Below are 17,524 nucleotides of genomic sequence, written 5' to 3' on the forward strand. Positions count from 1 at the left end.
TGGGACACGGAGTTCCTCTGAGCTTACAAAACAGTCATGATGGACAAGTAGAGCCCCTGGAAAACAAGGATCCTCTAGCAGAAGCCTGCAAATCTGTTGACAGAGATTTCTGTCCTGCCAGGTCCTGCAACTGTTTTGTCCCAAAGAAACACACAGAGGTCTACATTAATCATAAACTGGTTGGCCTATTAGCTCAGACTTCTTATTAATGAATTCTGACATCCTACATTAACCCATAATTCTTGTCTGTGTCAGCCACATAGGTTTGGGATCTTTTATCAGTGAAGTGTTCTCATCTTGCTTCCTCTGTGTCTGACTTCTTCTGTGATGACTGCAAACTCTTTCCTCTTCCCAGAAGTCTCTTGTTCTGGTTGTCCCACCTCTACTTTCTGTCTGGTCATCCCACCTCTACTTCCTGCCTGGCTACTGGCCAATCAGCATTTTATTAAAGCAATACAACTGATAAACCTTTACTGGGTACAAGATCATTGTCCCATAACACTCTGCCTTTTTTCAAAACAATTATTTTGAATCTAATCTCCTTTGTTTAGCTTTCTTCCTGACCATTATCCATAACAACTTGTAACCAACATTCTAAACAAAGACAAACATCTATAATTCATTTTTTGGGAATGTGGGCATAGTTTTCTAGGCTACTGCCTGCTTATTGGGGGTGATGATAATCTTATGCGGACCTAAAGAAAATTGAGAATTATGATCAAGTCCTGACTGAAGTATTCTGTGAAGCTTGATCAACTCAGCCAGCAGTCTTGAAAATGTTCTGGATATAGAACTCAGACATCTGGGCCATCTGCTACTATTGGAGATTTCTCAGGGGGTCATCCTTGATCAAACCTGATTTTCCTTAACCCAGAATGAATCTAACTTTACTGTTTATCTTTCATTTTCTAACCACATGAGTCTTTAATTTGCTAAGAAATATGGCTAGGATTAGAGTTGTGACTTTGATGGATGGATCCACCCATTTCTTAGTTTTCTGAGAGTCTAGCCTTATGGCAGTAGTACTGGCTGGAGCCATGTTTATTGCCACAACTCTTTGGAGTTGCAAGGTCCCTGCCATTACCAAGAAGCACACTGTAGGCTATTCATAAACACCATTTAGGTGCTTTGTGGCAGAGCCTCTTAAAAGAGAACTGCAAGGTTTTTGCAGCTAAAGCTGAGTCAGGAAGTCTCTCTTCCATGTGAGCGCCTGCCTCTAGCACACAGAGCCCACCTGAGAAAATGTTGCTACTAAAAAGCTGTGTTTAACTCTGCTCTTCTGTGTATAGAATTACTTCCCAAGCTCTCTAAGGTTTTATGTGAATGTAATTATCCATGTTGGTGCCATTGTTGTAGGGAGGCTGCTTGTTTATTCCCAGCTGCCCAGACTCCTGAAATAACCATTCAGAAACTGTATTAATTAAATCACTGCTCTAGCTTCTTATTGGCTAACTCTTACATATTAATTTAACCCATTTCTATTAATCTGTGTATTGTCACGTAGCTGTGGCTTACCAGCAACGTTCAGGCATGTTTGTTTCCAGCAGCAGATAAATGGCATCTCCTGACTCCACCTTCTTTCTCCCAGCATTCAGCTTAGTTTTCCCCACCTAGCTCTATCTACCCTATCACAGGCCAAGGCAGATTCTTTATCCATTAACCAATAAAAGCAACACACATATACAGAAGGACCTCCCACACCATAAAGTGCCTAGTAGAACTTTCTTCATTATATCAAGCTTGGCTGCACTCTCCATGCTTTGGATACCCATTCATTTCTCTATGTCAGATAGCTATATCCTTGCAAGAGAGGTAGATAAGAAAGCCAAGAACTGAGAGTGGTGCATGAATGACTAGAAATTTGTACCCAGTCCTTGGAACAAACCATAAGTCACTTCATCAATGAGTCTCTGTGGGAGAAGTCCCACTCAGGACCTTCAACCCTAATGAGTCCTGGTGGAAAGCAAAGGTGCTATGTCACCTGTCCTGCAGTGCCCATACCCTGAGCCACTGCACTTGGTATCCAGGTAGCTTTTGTACCACAGTCAGATCGTAGACACAGACAGCTCTGTGAAAGTGATCTGGAGCACAGGTTAGCCATCCTGAGACACTGTAGAGAGAAGCATGCTCTTTGGAGGCCTCCATCCTGCCATCCCACTGGCTGCTTTGCTGTGTTTTGCTTTGTTCTGTGTGACTGTTTCTTGCCTGCCTTGACTTCCCATTATTCAAGAGTTTCCTGGACTGCCCCATGTGGAGGTGAACACAGGGCAGTCTCCAGAACCCTTTCCACTTGCCTTAAGAGCTAAGGAAGCTGGGCAAAAGAATAAGCATGCATGGTTCCTCTGGGTTCCAGGGCCTTACCACATTTTATGATTTTTGGCATGCTCAGTTTTCCTGACAGGCCTCAGTGGAGGCTGGAGTGGCAGCTGACCCAGATGGTAAGTTCTTCATGGATGTTTACCATCTGGATAAAGGTCACAGTTTTCCCTGACTCTGACACGTGGTCTTCATTTCCCAGTTCCTCTTCTCGCCCTGAACTTGCCTTGGTCTCCCTCTTGTTCAGTGTCACACACCTGGGCTCTGCTGTGAGGTGTGGGTGCAGGGAGGAAGATGGGAGAGGCTGTATCAGCAGGACAGCTCTATCTTGTGAGAAGGCTTACAGACTGTAGACTGGGCTGTCTGCAGCCTCCTGAGCCCTTCCCTGGCCTGCATTACATTAATAATTCCAATTAAGACAGATGCTCTCAAAGTCAAGGCCATCAACAGGCAGGAGTTTAGGCTGCCTTTCACAATGCTGCTGAAGCCTGGACTGTTGTAGTGAGCAGGCAGTCACACACCACAGGGACCTTTTCAAGGGGCTGCGGTCTGAATGTATAGACTTGACCTCACCATTCTTTTAACAAAACATACAGGCTGGGAGCAGCCTTTCTATGGTAGTATTTGATCATTTCCCCCTTCTTCCAATTGAGGGTCACAGAGTGAACCAACCCACGGTCTGGGACAAGGACCTCCCACCACTCAGGCTATTTGGAATGTGTCTCTTAGACCCTGTCCTCCCACACACAGATGTACAGAAGATAAGGTCAAAAACAAAGCAGGAAGCAAATGAACCCCTGGCTGTAACAGCTTTGGCAGTGCCTCATCCTGACTCCAGGTGCCCCCCACAGCCAATCCCGCAGCCGGTGCACCCCCACACTTGAGCAGATACTCTGGGTGCCACGGGCTGACAGCTGGCAATCTTTCCCCGGCTTTCAGCTCAATCAGAACCCACACCTACTGTCCCAGTAAGGGAGCCACACTACCAAAGGTGATGCACATCCAGGGTCTTTATTAATAAAGGAAATAAATGTCTATAATTATGGAAATAATTCTGATGGTCCCATCCAGGGACTGGCTGCATCCTTAGAGGGTTTCCTGGGATTACAGAAATACAATCGAATATGGTAAAGGCTACTTCATCTTCAATCTTTCAAAAAGTTTTCCCCAAAGAGGCCTAAGACCGCCATTTCCCCCTCCCTTCTGCAATTCCAGAAACAACACAGGCACAATTCCTGCTATAATTTTTAGATAAAATGGTCAAAATTATAACTTTTAATTTTATAAGCTCCGAATTATTGAAAATCAATCATGTGTAATGAGAAAAACAATTGACAAACACAGAATACGAAAAATTTTCCACCAATGGTCATGGGCATGCGTGGAGTTTACATAGGGAATCATGGTCAGTATTGAACTCAAGACCTCAGTGAAACAATTTTTGGCCAGATATTCATTACTTTGGATATGAAAAGTTAAAGATCAAATTTTCAAGTTACTAAGTTCAATGTTACCACTTTCTTCCAAAAAAAATTTCATATGGGCTTAAATCTGGAAAAATTGAGGTTAAAGTATAAATATTTGCTATTTTGACTGAATGGCTGCAGGGAAGCATGACATATATGACTTCAAACAAGACAAAATGGAAGAGCATCCCATTCCAGACTGAGATACGTAAGGCACGACAGCTTTCCTTCAGGATCCTTCTGCTTCTCCTAAGCAGTCTTTTGATGGTCATTTGACAGGAAGTCAGTACAGCACAGTGTGCACACAGACATGCCCTGGGGTCTGCATGTGTGGGCACAGGCACAGGGCCTCTTTCACTCTATTTTAAGGAGGGGTATGCAGCCCACAGAGTTCAGCAGGTGGCTCAGCTGTCACTTGGTCTACAGATGATTCAACCACCATTGCAGATCATCAACCTGCTAGCCCACTGCCCCCGGGCTATGTCCCATACCCTCTTTCACGAGAGCCAAGCTCTGGACTAAGATGAGCATGAGCAACAATGTGGACCTGGACTCTGCTCTGTAGATACAAGGCCATGAAAGTCTGTCTCGGGTCAGAGGACAGACCAGCCATGGATGCACACTGGAAGAATCTGACGCGTCTGAAAACAGATTAACAAAATGTCTCAAAAAATTAATAGAAAGAGGGAAACAAAAAAGAAGAAAGGAGAGGGAGGGGGGAGGGAGGGAGGGAGGGAGGGAGGAAAGGAGGGAGGGAGGAGAGGAAAGAAGGGGATAAAACCTTTGGAAAATCTTAGCTAGCAAGAATACCTTCCTCAGAAGGGTGAAATGCATAAGATGCATCAAGTATGCAGGCAGATGTGGGAGTAGAACCCTGGGCCTCCTACACTTCCATTGTGGCATACGCGCAGAGAATGCTGCCTAGGTACTGTTTCCAAGCACTTGTTAGAATATGCAAGATTAATTCATCAGGATCATTCTAGACAAAAATATATCTTTCTGCAAAGGAGCAAGGTGGCGGGCAAGAGAAACACTTCTTTCTGGGGCAGATTCCCCACAGAAATACAAGATGAAACGATGGAGTTTTGGCAATTCTTGTTGACCAGGCAGTTGTTGGTCAACTGGAGAGGAGCAACTTGAAATGTGAGCCCACAGCTCCATCTGTGAGAACATCTTCGTGAGTGTGATGAGCTTGTGATCAGTCCTCCTAACACTGTGAAACTGAATCACAGGAACAGCGCTGAGGGTGGAGCAGGGATGCGGCTGTAGAGCCAAGGCGGGCCCTCTTGGGTCCCTCACACACACGGGTATAGACTCTTAAATAAAATAGCACTTCCTTAAAAATCTGCCACCTAAGAACTGTTTATACATCATAGAAAAATAGCAATTTTATAAAAAGAAATATAGTTACTTTGTTACCATGGTCTATTTTAAACCAGCAATTATTTTTCATATAAAGAATATCTAAACATTCACACAGAAAGTAAAACCTAGGAAGACCAAGTGCAAAGCAGAGCGCGGCGTGTTGGCTCCAGTGCCAAGGTAAGTTACAGCGTGAGTGTGACCCCTCAGAACACAAAGAAGCCGCTGGTAGCAGTTACTTACAAGTTACCCCAAGCTGCCAAAGGTCGCGTAATAAAAATGGGTCATACACACCACTCATAGTCCCCTTAAACTGTAAGTATCCAAATACCAGGCAGTTGCCTGGGCCACACTTCTAAACATGAGCATGGGCTGGGTAGATGCAGTAGGGAATGGGTGACATTATGGTCCAATCAAAATCACCCACTGTATCTTCCATATTTGATTTTTCACATAAAACTGGATTAACACCAAGCTACTGACCCACTCGGCCTAATCCACCAGGAAGGGGAACTGATGTGAAAACTCTTTTCTAAATGTAGGGATTCTATATCCATGCTATAAAGACACATGATGTCAGCACACCACGGCTTTAGCTCCACGACAAGTCTGTAGGGACGGCCCATTTCCCGCTGGCGGGGAGGAGGTGAGACACTGAAAACCGAGACACCAGAGTTCACAGAGAACACTCCGTTAGCCAAGGTAGGGCTACAGCAGCATCCGTCACACCCTCTCCACTCGGCTAGGATCATATGAATCTGCAAACAAGAAGGAAGGAAGGTCAGAGGGACATTCACCTGCCATGTTTTACGTTTAAATTCTCTGACTCTAAATAAATTGGAGAACAAAACTCACATGTATAGAAAATTGACTTTTTAGACACTTTAGCAAACTTTGTTCACCAGAGAGTAAGAAACTATGGCTGAAACGTGTTTTCAAGGAATGTGCACAATCATTATCAAATAAACAGAGATGAGCAAAGCTGAGTTATTCAGTATACTGATGGCCCTTCCTGGTGCTCATAGTACAATAGAAATAATGAACTCACTGGCCCTTCACCATCAGCAATGCCCTAGCCTAATGCTGATTCTTTTTGCTGTTTTCTTTGTGTGTGTTCCTGTGTGTGCACCCAAGTGTGCACAGAGGCCAGAGGTTTATATTGGAGGTCTTCCTCAACTGTTTTCCACTTTGTGACCACGTTATTTTTAAGGTAATGTCTCTTGCTGAACCTGGAGCTCCCTGGCCTGATCTGGCTGGCCAATAATCTGCAGAAGTCTAGAGCTGACTGTGTCAGCATTGAGAGTTCAGGCATGCTGCTACGGCTGGTTTTTCTGCTGTAGAGATGTGAACTCAGAACCTTGCATGCCTATTCCTCCTTGAGAGGAAATGAAAGCATCTTTATGGCCAAATCCTTTTCTTCCAGGCTTGGGGAACCTGAAATGTCAAACACATGGCCAGAAGGAAGAGGCTTCCTATCTCTAGCTGCTACCAGCCAGCAGGCAGGACTGGGACGGGTCGTTGGCCTCTCAGTACACCTTCTAGACCTTCCACAGCCTGCACTGGAGACATCTCACGCTGAGCTCTGGTGACCTGGATTTCCCAAAGGGAGCATGTACTGAGGGACAGTAACCCAGCTGCCACCGGAATGGGAAACACGTGCTGCTGAGCGGAGGCTCTCACTTCGGAGCTCCAGAAGCCAGGCCCACCTGAGGCCCACCTGTGTGCTTCCTGAGCTCAGAGCTCCCTGCCTTAGCGTTCTTAAATTTTTATGAAAAAATAATGGTTGATAAATTTATAAGAGTACAAAATAGCTATTAAAACATAGAGATTCCTCAAACCATACAAACAAAAATAGAAGTCCTCTATAATCCAGCAACGTCACTACTGGGAAAGGAAATCAAAATGACCGCACATCCATGCTCTGTACCGGTTATAGAGCACTGTTTATGCCAAGAGGTGGGAACAACCCATGTGTCTGACAGCAGATGAACAAATAAAGAAAATTTTTGTCTATACATAAATAAACACACAGTGGAACATTATTCAGTCTCAAAAAGGGGTGGGGATCCTGTCAGTTAAAATGACACATGATAAACCTTGGGGACATTGTGCTAAGCTGAGAAAGAGGCTGCATGTCACGTAGTTCTTTAAGTGACGCCTGTATTCCAGGAGCTGGGGGCTGGGGAAGGGTGGAGACACTGGAAGAGTATAAACTGCAACTGTAAGATGCACAGGTGCCTGAGGTCGGCACAGCAGGGTGGGTGCAGTTCACAGCGCACGGACTCTTGACTCCATCAAGAGGCGGCTGGATGGTGGATATGCTAATGAACTTGATCATCTTACTTAGCATAAACTATATGGTCACTCACACACAATGTGCATCTTAAAGATGCACTTAATGTCAATACCTCAACAAGGATAGAGAAAAAGTAACAGCAAGGTTTACCATAGCCTAGACGGCGATTTGTAAAAGCCTGCAGGATGGCACAATTTTATAGAAAAACAATTAGAAAAGAAGGCTCCGAAATTCACCTGGAGAAAGATGCCATTTGAAGGGCCTCCTCCCACCGCCTGCAGCCTAAAGCCACACCACGTCCTTTCCCTGACTGGCACACATTTGCATGCCAGGCACTACGGTGGCAAAAACTAAGAATGTGCTGGAAGCACACTACAGGTGCCACGTGCTAGAGAGACAGGGCTGGCACTCAGGGAAGACTCTGGAGTCAGCTCACATGGCAGACCACCCCAAGCCCACCTGGCTAAAGGAAGGAGAGTTCCCACAGCTTAGTACCTCTTGACACTGCCCTTAGTAACACCACATGACCACACTAGAAGATAGTTATAGCTCAGTACTATATGTGGGGTTCAAGGCATGCTGATTCTGAGGGCTCCTTTCATGTACTGAAAGATGTACTGAGAATACAGTGGAGTTGTTAATGACGGAGAATGTGAAGTGCCACATGCCTAATAAGGGAGAGAGATGCCTGGGAGGGACCAAGCCTCAAATCACACAGGACCCAGGCACTAAACTGTTCCCTTCTGTTTCTGGTACACAATGTACCCATATCCCAAGACCTATAGTTGATGCTAAGGACTCAAATATGGGGAGTCATGGAAAGAATTCTCTAGAACAATAAGTTCTTTAGCTCACAGACAGTCTAGGTCCAACAAAAACAGTGTGGGCCATGTAATGTTATTGTACAGTGTCTGATAACTACATTAAAACAGAAACAGGTGAAGTTACCTGTAATAACATACTTTATTTAACCAAATATACCTAAAATATATTATATTAATCATTCCAGAATACTATCAACAATGTAACATTTCAGTGTAAAAGTATTAAGACATTTCAGGTTCTTCCGTGTTGAGACTCTGAAAGCTCGGGGTATATTTTACATCTATACAACTGTCTACCACTCCAGTCTCCGGGATCTGATGCCCTCTTCTGGCCTCTGGAGGCAGACGGGTCTCCGCAAGTGGAGGCCAGTCTGGTTGACAAAGACAGACCTCATCTCAAAACAACAACAAAAAGTAAAATAACGAGCTGACAAAGAGCCATCAGCAGGGCCCTTTGGGTGAATGCCTATTATTTTGGCAGAAAAAAGGCGCACAAACGTTCTGGATCCAGCATGTGGCCCTGAGCTGCCGCGGCCAGGCTGGAGTGCTCCATGTAACGTCCCCTTTGCAGCATACTCAGAAGCTGTTTACAAGGACAATTTCATTTAATGTGTTCTTAGCCAACTAAAACAATAATATAATCATTCAGAATACAGGACAAGATCTTGATTCTTAATTGAGAAAGCTTCTGGGTAACTTTTAAAAAATGACTTTGATTGATTTTTTCATGTATTCATTATTCTTGTGCATGTCTGCAGATCCCTGACTCTATGAACTGGGTTCTCTCCTGGCTTTTACCTGGGGCTCAGAGATGCAGTCCCATCAGCAAGTGTGCACAGCAAGTGCCCTGACCTGCTGGCCAGATCTGTTCTTTCTTCTCTCTCCTCTCTCTCCTCTCTTCTCTCCTCTCTCTCCCCTCTCTTCTCTCTCTCTCTCTCTCTCTCTCTCTCTCTCTCTCTCTCTCTCTCTCTCTCTCCCCCTTCCTTCTTTCCTTTTTTAAAAAGATGGCACCTTGTTTTGTAGCCCTGGCTGGTCTTCAAGTTCTTTCCACACCAGTGTCCTAGGTGCTGGGGCAGCAAGCGTGTACCACCACCCTTGCACGAAGGATCTCACTATGGAACCATTGCCAGCACTGAGCTTAGGAACCCAGGAACTAGTCATGCTAGTCATGGTCACATGGCTCCAAACTAACACCAAGCACCCACCCTCCAGCCCAACTCCTCACCTGCACACCACAAGTCCTGATCAGACAGCTTCTTTCTTAGCACTTCTGGATGCCCATTTTCCTCTTGCGGGATGACACCCTGAGAGGCGTGACTCTTGGTGGCCTTTAGGTGCTCGGGCTCCTCCATGGAGTCTGCACTCCTGGAGCTCAGACACCTCATCCGAGACAGGGAGCTAATCTCCCTCATTCTCACCAAGCGATCTGCGTCTGCCCTCCTTGGGGGCGATACCAGTTTTTCCTGTAAACTCTCAATCACTCTGGAAGGGCTTCTGAGTTTCTTTTCGGAGCCTGCCACGCCTGCAGTCTTTTCCATGGAATGGAACAGAGTGGACTTGAAGGGTGCTTTTGCCTCCCCGTCCTTTTTCTCAGGCTCAGGACCGGTGTCCTGGCTTCCCGGGAACCTGTCTACATCTGAGCACGCAGATGCGTGGGGGGCCCTTTCCCCTACAAAGAGGGGGCTCTCAGTCCAGCCACACTTTCTCCTGCCATAGAAGGCATCGGTGCTCACCGATGGGGCCAGGTTGGGAGACGAGTCCTCTCTGGACGACTCCGGGCTGCAGGCACTTGCACCATGCTCAGAGAGCTGCCCCTGTTCTCCTCTCCTGGCACCCGGCAGAAGAGACTCCACAGCCACTTCAATGCCGAGGATCCTCTCCGCCCTCTCCTGCAGAGACTCACTTGGGAGGACTTCCACTGTATTCTCTACACCCAGAGGTTCTGGTTTCGAGACCCTCTGCTCTTGTCCCAGTGGGAGCCCCAGAGACCGCAAGTCTGATGCTGAGAGACCTCGGTACCTGTCAGCGAAAGGCAGGAGGACCTCTGTGTCTCTTTCCTCACCAGTATTCACATTTGGAGGGGTCTCTCTGTCCAGCTGCACAGACCCTAAAACATCGCTGACTTTGGTGAGTTCTTGACTTCCTCTCAGTTCTGCCAGATAGAAAAAGGGGGCTGTTTCTGTGTCACTGGGAGCCATCCTGCTTAGAGGACTCACACTAATGTCCCGCTCACACACCCCATTCGGAACCTCCTGGCTTTGCTGCTCTGCAACCAGGCGCTCATCTGCCCACTGGACAAGAACGCCGCTGCTGTCTTCCTCCTGAGACTGGCCCAGGGACTGAGGATGGGCACATGGGGAGCCAGGTTTTGGTTCCTCTCTCCAGCTCTCTGCCTGGAACCCTGCCTCGAGCGCCGGCGCTGCAGGCTGCGGCTCTGCTCTCTTTTTCTGGCTGGTTTCATGGCGGCTCAGGGTTTTAGCTCTGGAGTCAGCACAGTCCTGGGGCTGTTCCACCTCGCTGCCCTCATTACTGCTCCCACCACTATCCCCATGGCTTTCTTCCTCTTCCTGAAGCTCCTTGTTAAAGCTTTCTAACTGACTTATCAGATCCCAGGGCCTGCGGCTAACTGGTTTCAAGAGAAACTGACCGAAGAGCTGTGTGCTGTTGCACTGGCCTGCTGTAGGCTCCCCCTTCACCACCTCTGGCTTGGGTACAGGGCTGGCCCTAGGGGGCTGACCAGAGGCCCCTTTTGGCATAGATGCCTGGTTTATGGCTGAGGAAGTCCTTGAGAAAGCACTGTTTTGAGATGGGCTGAGGGACATCTGGCCTCGGAGGTGAGGTCCACTGGGCTTCTGATTTTGGTCACTAGATGCTGAGGCTGCATGCACACATACTTCGGAATCAGTGGGCTCTGGGCATGTTGGGGTCAGGGATGCATTGCCGGGCTCTCCCGGTTTTATGGCAAGGGGGAGAAGTGAGCTTTTGGTGTCTTCAGGGAAACTGGTTTGGGTCTGCTGATCTCTGCACTGGTAGCCTGGCCATGAGCCAGCAGGCTGGAGCTCGCTGGGTTTGGTGAGGTGGAGGATTCTGAGGTCATCAGTTTGACTCAAGTCTTCTGGCTCCCCCAGACCTTGCCTTGGGGATGTTCTTCTCCAAGCCATGTTTCCCATGAGGGCCTGCAGCTCCAGGTCGGTGGAAGACATACTCAACAGGCTTTGCTCTTCCAGGGCTGCACGCTGACACAGTCCATGCGCCTTAGCGGCCCCCAACTTCAAGTCATTGTTGTTCGTATCCGTGTCTGGCAGAGGTGACTCAGATTTAACTGGCACAGAAACCAAACAAAATATGGTTGCGCTGGTTTTCTTCTTTGAACTTTTCTTGGTTTGAAATCCAGTTTCAAACTTTCTGAGCTTAGTGTAGGTTTTGCAGGCACCCTCACTCTGTGGCTGTGGGGAAGAGGCATGACCTTCTGCCTGGCTGTCTCTTCCGTCAGTCCCTAGTTCTCTCACGACACGCTCTTCAGCTTGGCTGGGGAAACCTCCATGTTCAGTGTCCATGGAGACATGGCCTTGCAGCCACCGGGGACTGGAACGGGCAAAGGCTAAGCCCTGCTCACTGACTGATGGGGGTGTTGGGTCCTGTGGGGATAAAAGGGCACCATCGTACTGTCTCCTCCCCAGAGCTGTCTCCTGGGCAGTGAGGCGAGAGTTGTAGGGTTTGCCTACATCAAGCTTTGCCTCCTCGTAGAATTCTGGGGGCTGAGCTAGCTTGATGTGTCGGATCCGTGGGTCGTCAAATGGGATGTACTGAATAGAAGCCCCTTGGGCGGCAACATAGGGGTGTGGAGGAAGACCTTGACGGGGAGAGCCAGGCATGGCACCATAGAGGGTCCTAGCTGCAAGGGAGCCAGGAGGAAGTGGACAACTGGCCTCAGCTTTCTCAGGCACTTGCTGCTGTTGACTCTGGCTGCTGCTCAGATGCCTGGGCACAGGATCTTCAAGGTAGGGGTTTGGAATGTGCTGGGGGGGGTGACTTGTAAGAAGGTGGAGGCACATACACTGGAGGCTCCAAGCCAGTATCCAGCATACCCAGCTCATGCCTGGAATCCTTACTTCTTGTTGGGTAGGAGCCACGTGGCTCCCGGGGTTGGGGGTCCTGAAATCCGTCTTCTCCCTTGGGCTGTGGCTGAGAGCGGCGACACTGAGTCTTAAGGGGTTTCCCGAACTTAGGCCTGGGAAAAGGGCCTGAAGAACTAGACTTCTCGAGGTTCCTCGTGGGTTCCAAAGGCGGTGGGCAGCTGGGAGGGTATGGTGGCACCTTGGGGATACCCGTTAAGTGCCCATCACGCAGTGAAACAGGAATTTCTGTGAAACTCAGGCTCTCAGGAGAAAGAACTCGAGGCAATGACTGGGATTTCTTTTTGCTCTGAGATATGGGCACGTGGTCTCCTTGAACGAACTGGTACAGATCCCGGAACATTTTCTCTCTCTCACCATCAGACACTTGCCTCCCTAACTTCCTTGGCTGCTTCCAGGTTTCCAGGCTCACATTCTGCCACTTAGCAGGACCTGGCATGCGCAGCTCTTCTTCCCAAACGGCCTTTCTCATCACATGCTCTGCCCTTCCTGCAACTTCCCATGGACTCTCTCTCACATGGATGGGTAGACTGTGGGCCTGAGCCATTCCTCTGATTTCCACGTCTCCTCGGTCCCTGGAGCCCTCCTGCCTTCCTCTGCTCCTGTAGGTGTGGTCGCTACCAACATGGGGCTGAGAGGACCATGCTAAAGAGGGTTGATTTAAAAGCCTGCAAAACAGAGAGGCAGATGTTATGTGATGCAAAACACACCCTTGTCGACTGCAGTGATGGATGCTGAAGGTCAGGCTTGTGCTACCACCTTTGAAAAATTGGTCCCTGCAATAGTTTGAATAAGAAAGGCCTCCATAGGCTCATATATATAACTGAATGCTTAGTCACCCAGGAGTGGGACTATGTGAAATGATTAGAGGGATTAGGAGGTGTGGCCTTGGTAGAGGAAGTGTGTCACTGGGGGTGGGCTTGACTAGCTCAGAGTGTCTCTCTGCCTATGGATCAGGATGCAGCTCTCAGCTTCTGCTCCAGTGCCGACTTGCCAGCATGCTCCCCGCCATAATGATAATGGACTAAACCTCTGAAACTGTAAGCAAGCCCCAATTAAATGCTTTCTTTTGTAAGAGTCATGGTGTCTCTTCACAGAATAGGACAGTGACTAGGACAGTTCCCGGTCACAGGACTTTGCCAGCTGTAAAGAAATCAAGTCTCATCAGCCATGGTTGGAGGATAACCTGTGTGTTGTCACCAAGGACCAAGTGGCAGCAGCAAGCTATCCACAGGAACACCAGGGATTCTGGCTGTACTCGACAGGACACAGATCTCACAAATTCTGAGCCCTTGGATTAAGGGAGCACCACAGAGGAGCAGCCTAGCTCACTTGCAGCACAGGTTAGACATAGCCTGGACCAACTGAGCAATCTGAGGGGTCTGCTCTTCAAAGCACTGCACTACAGCACATGACAGAACCACTGAGGGATACCTACAAGGCACACTGCCAGGTCCCAGGGTACCTTTCCTGTCTAGCTCAGTGCTACTGGATAGGATACCATACTATATATGGGTTAAGTTCCCACAGGGTGATGATATTATTGTCTTGGGAACTTACTTTGCCAGGGATTGCACATTTGAATCCAGGGCATTTTAAAATCCTAGTGCCCAGGAGTATCTTAGTATATTATGGAATACTGTTTATCCAGAGAAATGAAAGGAGAAAGCCCAGGCAATTGGCCACTGTGTTCTGTTTTATTCATTAGAGTTTTTGCTATTGCTGTTTTGATTATTAACTTGTTGATGCAAGGCCCCAGGTAGCACAGGCTGGCCTTGAATGCCCATCCTTATGCCTCTTCCTCCCAAGAGCTAGGATTACAGGTACACATCACCAAGTTCACTAGCACTTGATTTAAGTCTCAGTTCATTGAGATTAAATTCTTACAAAAGGAATGAGTAGATCATGGATCACACTGTCAAATCCATCTTAGATAAGCCACTCCAATTTATAGTCGCCCTGGTATGTGGAGGGCAGATGGGCTTGCAGAACTGTCTTGGCTCTGCTTATAATCACTTTTTCCCTCATAAGATAAGTGAATCAACTTCTCACTATTTTAACTTCCATTGTTTTGATTGCTGGTAAATCCCACCCCCCCCCATACCACCATGTGCTCCCCACCCCTTGTCTGGAGGTGCAGCTGCAGAGGGATGACCCGAAAGCCACCCGTTCTGCGTGACTACAGCACATAAAGGTCTGGGAATGGACCGGGCAGAACACAGCTGCTATGCACAGGGGCTTGGTGAAGTTATATGTTACTCTGATCACTACTGTTCTTACTTTGAAGTTATTGATTTCCCTCAAGGACAGAGTCAGCGTCCAAACAACAAGTGGAGCAGTCGCTGTCTACAAACCCTCAACAGTGCTGGAGGTCAAGTGTGCCTCACTGAGAGGTCTACATGCTTCTGCGCTTGCTGCTTGTATAAGCCGTCAATCTTTTTGCTGCCTTCTGAAGTTTTTCTCATTAGCTTCTGAATCCTCAGCAGAGAACTGCCTGGATTAGGGTCTATAAGACTCATCACTCTGGAAGCCATTGCCAGCGGTTTCCTTGAACACCACCTACCCATGCAGGTAAGCCAGCCTTGTAGTTCTAGAACCTACAGGAGACAGCCAGTTCAGTCCAGTGACCCTGACTGGAAGGCAGCAGTCTCACTGCTGGCAGTGAGTGGGCTCTGTCTCCTACCATTCTCACGCCTCAGTTGTCTGACCACTTTATATGGGGCTTGCTGACTTTTTGGAGGAAGTCATAGTGTGACTCTGGTTTCATGGTGAGCACGCTTAGAGGGAGGAAGCTGAAAACCCAAGGTGCTGTTTGTGCATGCATATGCCATGATCATGACCAGAAAACAGACACAAATGACATAAATGGTGAGAATATCAACAGACTGTGACAGTTTTCTGCTCGGTGCAAAAAAAAAAAAAAAAAGAAAAAGAAAAAGAAAAAAAAGCTATCATCTTCACTTGTCAAAAGTCATCAAAATCACTAAGTATCCCAGGTTAAATTTATTTGCACAATACATCCAAATTCCAAGTTACAGAAAATCCAGATCCATCTGGGCTATTTAAAACAAACTATTTTCTTTTTATAATTTTATTTATGTGTACATTTACTTGTGTGCATGCATGCCAATAGTACAAGTGTCCATGGGACAGAAGAGGGTGTTAGATCCCCTGGAGCAAGGCCATTGTGAGTAGCTTAACATGACTGCTAGGAACAGATTTAGGTCATGGGTGCTCTAACTGTGGAACCATTTCCCAGCCCCACAAATAATCTATTTTAAATATCAGTCCATATGATACAGAAAACTGTGATGCATTCCTAGACATAGCAGTACACACCTAGAACCCCAACACTTGGGAGTTTCAGGCAAGATATAACTACGTAGTGAGACCCTGCTTCAAAACACCAAACCGAGGGGCAGGAGGCCTCTCAGTAAGGAAGGTGCTTGCTGCCAAGTTGGATGGCCTAAGTTCGATTCCTAAAACCCACATGGTGAAGTAGAGTTCCAACTCCTAAAGGTTGGACTCAATTTCACATGCGCGCACACGCACGCGTGCGCTCACACACACACACACACACACACACACATCAGTAGAATTCACACAGGGAATGTTCTGTGAGATCTCCTTCAGACAAATCACCATAAGCAGACTCCCTGTTAGCTTTGAGACAGCACCCCGCACCACACGAATCAAGTGCTGCCTCATTGCACTTTCAGAGCCACAGGCAGGATCACTGATCCCTAACGAACGCTTTTGAAAACAGACAAGGGGAGATCAAATTTCTCTTTAACAAAAGACAAGAAACTAAAGATTTAACACAAACATCGTTAACAATGGACTCGACACAAGCGTGCTGGGCATACTGCTACAAGGTGGGAGAGAGCTAAGACGGTACAGTGAGTGTGAGTCCAGGCGACACCCCACATACACACACACTGAAAGGCTGGGTGAGGAGACACGCGGGGCCACGCCGAGTTCCCAGAGGACAGGATGGGGAGGAGGCAGAGCAAGCCTCACTATCAGCCCGGCATTACCATGGGCCAGAGAGCCAACAGCGTAACTGATAAACTGCCTGGAAAGTATTTGAAATACAAACATTAGAAAAATAACACATCTCAAGGAAATTAGCAGACCTACTCTTTGGTTCTGTAAGGTAACTAAGAGAAAAGTTAGGAGGATTCTGCTCCATCACATGACTCTTTTTCAACGAGAGAAATGACTGGGTTGTTTTTTGGTTTTTTTTTAAATTTTTACTTTGTTGTTTTCTGCAGTGTCTAGGATCAGACCTACAGTGTTACACATGCATGCTAGCACTGAGCCCGAGCCCTAGCCCCATCATTGAAGATGTTTTATTCTGTGTGACTGTGTGTTGCGGGGTAATGCACATATAACAGTGCGTATATGGAGATCAAAGGACAACCTGTAAGAGTCACTTTTCTCCCTCTACCACGTATGTGCCTGGGCTTAAACTCAAGTCAGTGGGCTTGGTGACAGGGATCTCTACCCTTTACCCACTGAGTCATCTCGCTGGGACACCCTGTCTTCTTTAAAAGCAAGTCTAGAGGTTCAGAAACAAGCCGGCATCTAGGTAAGCTCTGGCTGAGGGAGCACTAGGCCTACTTAACACATAATTCAGGATGGTGTGGCAGCCCACCTGCAATCCCACAGGTTGGGAGGCAGAGGCAGGAATGCACAGGGCAAGCTGGCTATCAGACTAGAGAGTCAGCGAGCTCTGAGTTCACAGGGAGACTGGCCTCAATCTGCAGGGTAAAGAGCAGTCAAGGATGACACATGATATCACCCTCTAGCTTCTCCACACACATGTATATGCACCCTCATACACATGTCCCCAAACACATACACACATTCACACACCACATATACAAGCTAAACACAAAAAGAAAAGTCTAGTACTCAGAATGGAAAGCACTGATTGTAACTGTTGTCACATGCTCTGACAGGATTAACTCCTCAGTGCATCCCAGCCTCACTGTGACTAACTTGTGACCGTCTGGGCACAGGAAGTGTGTGGTCTAGTAAAGAAGCCAAGAAGCAGAGTGCTGCCTTGCAGACTGACCTGGGGCTCTGTGCAGAGGGAAACACAGGCACTGCAGTCACCTT

The 17,524-nt window shown here is 47.5% G+C and overlaps 1 protein-coding gene across 1 annotated transcript in view; it reads right to left on the reverse strand.

Moving 5' to 3' along the window:
* Positions 1–3,308: 3,308 nt before the first annotated feature.
* The window catches only part of Jcad (junctional cadherin 5 associated), a 73,758-nt gene continuing 59,542 nt past the window's right edge, over positions 3,309–17,524 (reverse strand). Inside the window, 3 exon segments of the mRNA XM_085698968.2 lie at positions 3,309–5,902; positions 9,490–12,292; positions 12,294–13,068. Coding sequence (XP_085555094.2) covers positions 5,868–5,902; positions 9,490–12,292; positions 12,294–13,068 — 3,613 coding nt within the window. The 3' untranslated portion in view covers positions 3,309–5,867.

Source organism: Myodes glareolus, chromosome 14 (genome assembly GCF_982192425.1).
Source record: "Myodes glareolus chromosome 14, mMyoGla1.1, whole genome shotgun sequence".
NCBI classification, from domain to species: domain Eukaryota; kingdom Metazoa; phylum Chordata; class Mammalia; order Rodentia; family Cricetidae; genus Myodes; species Myodes glareolus.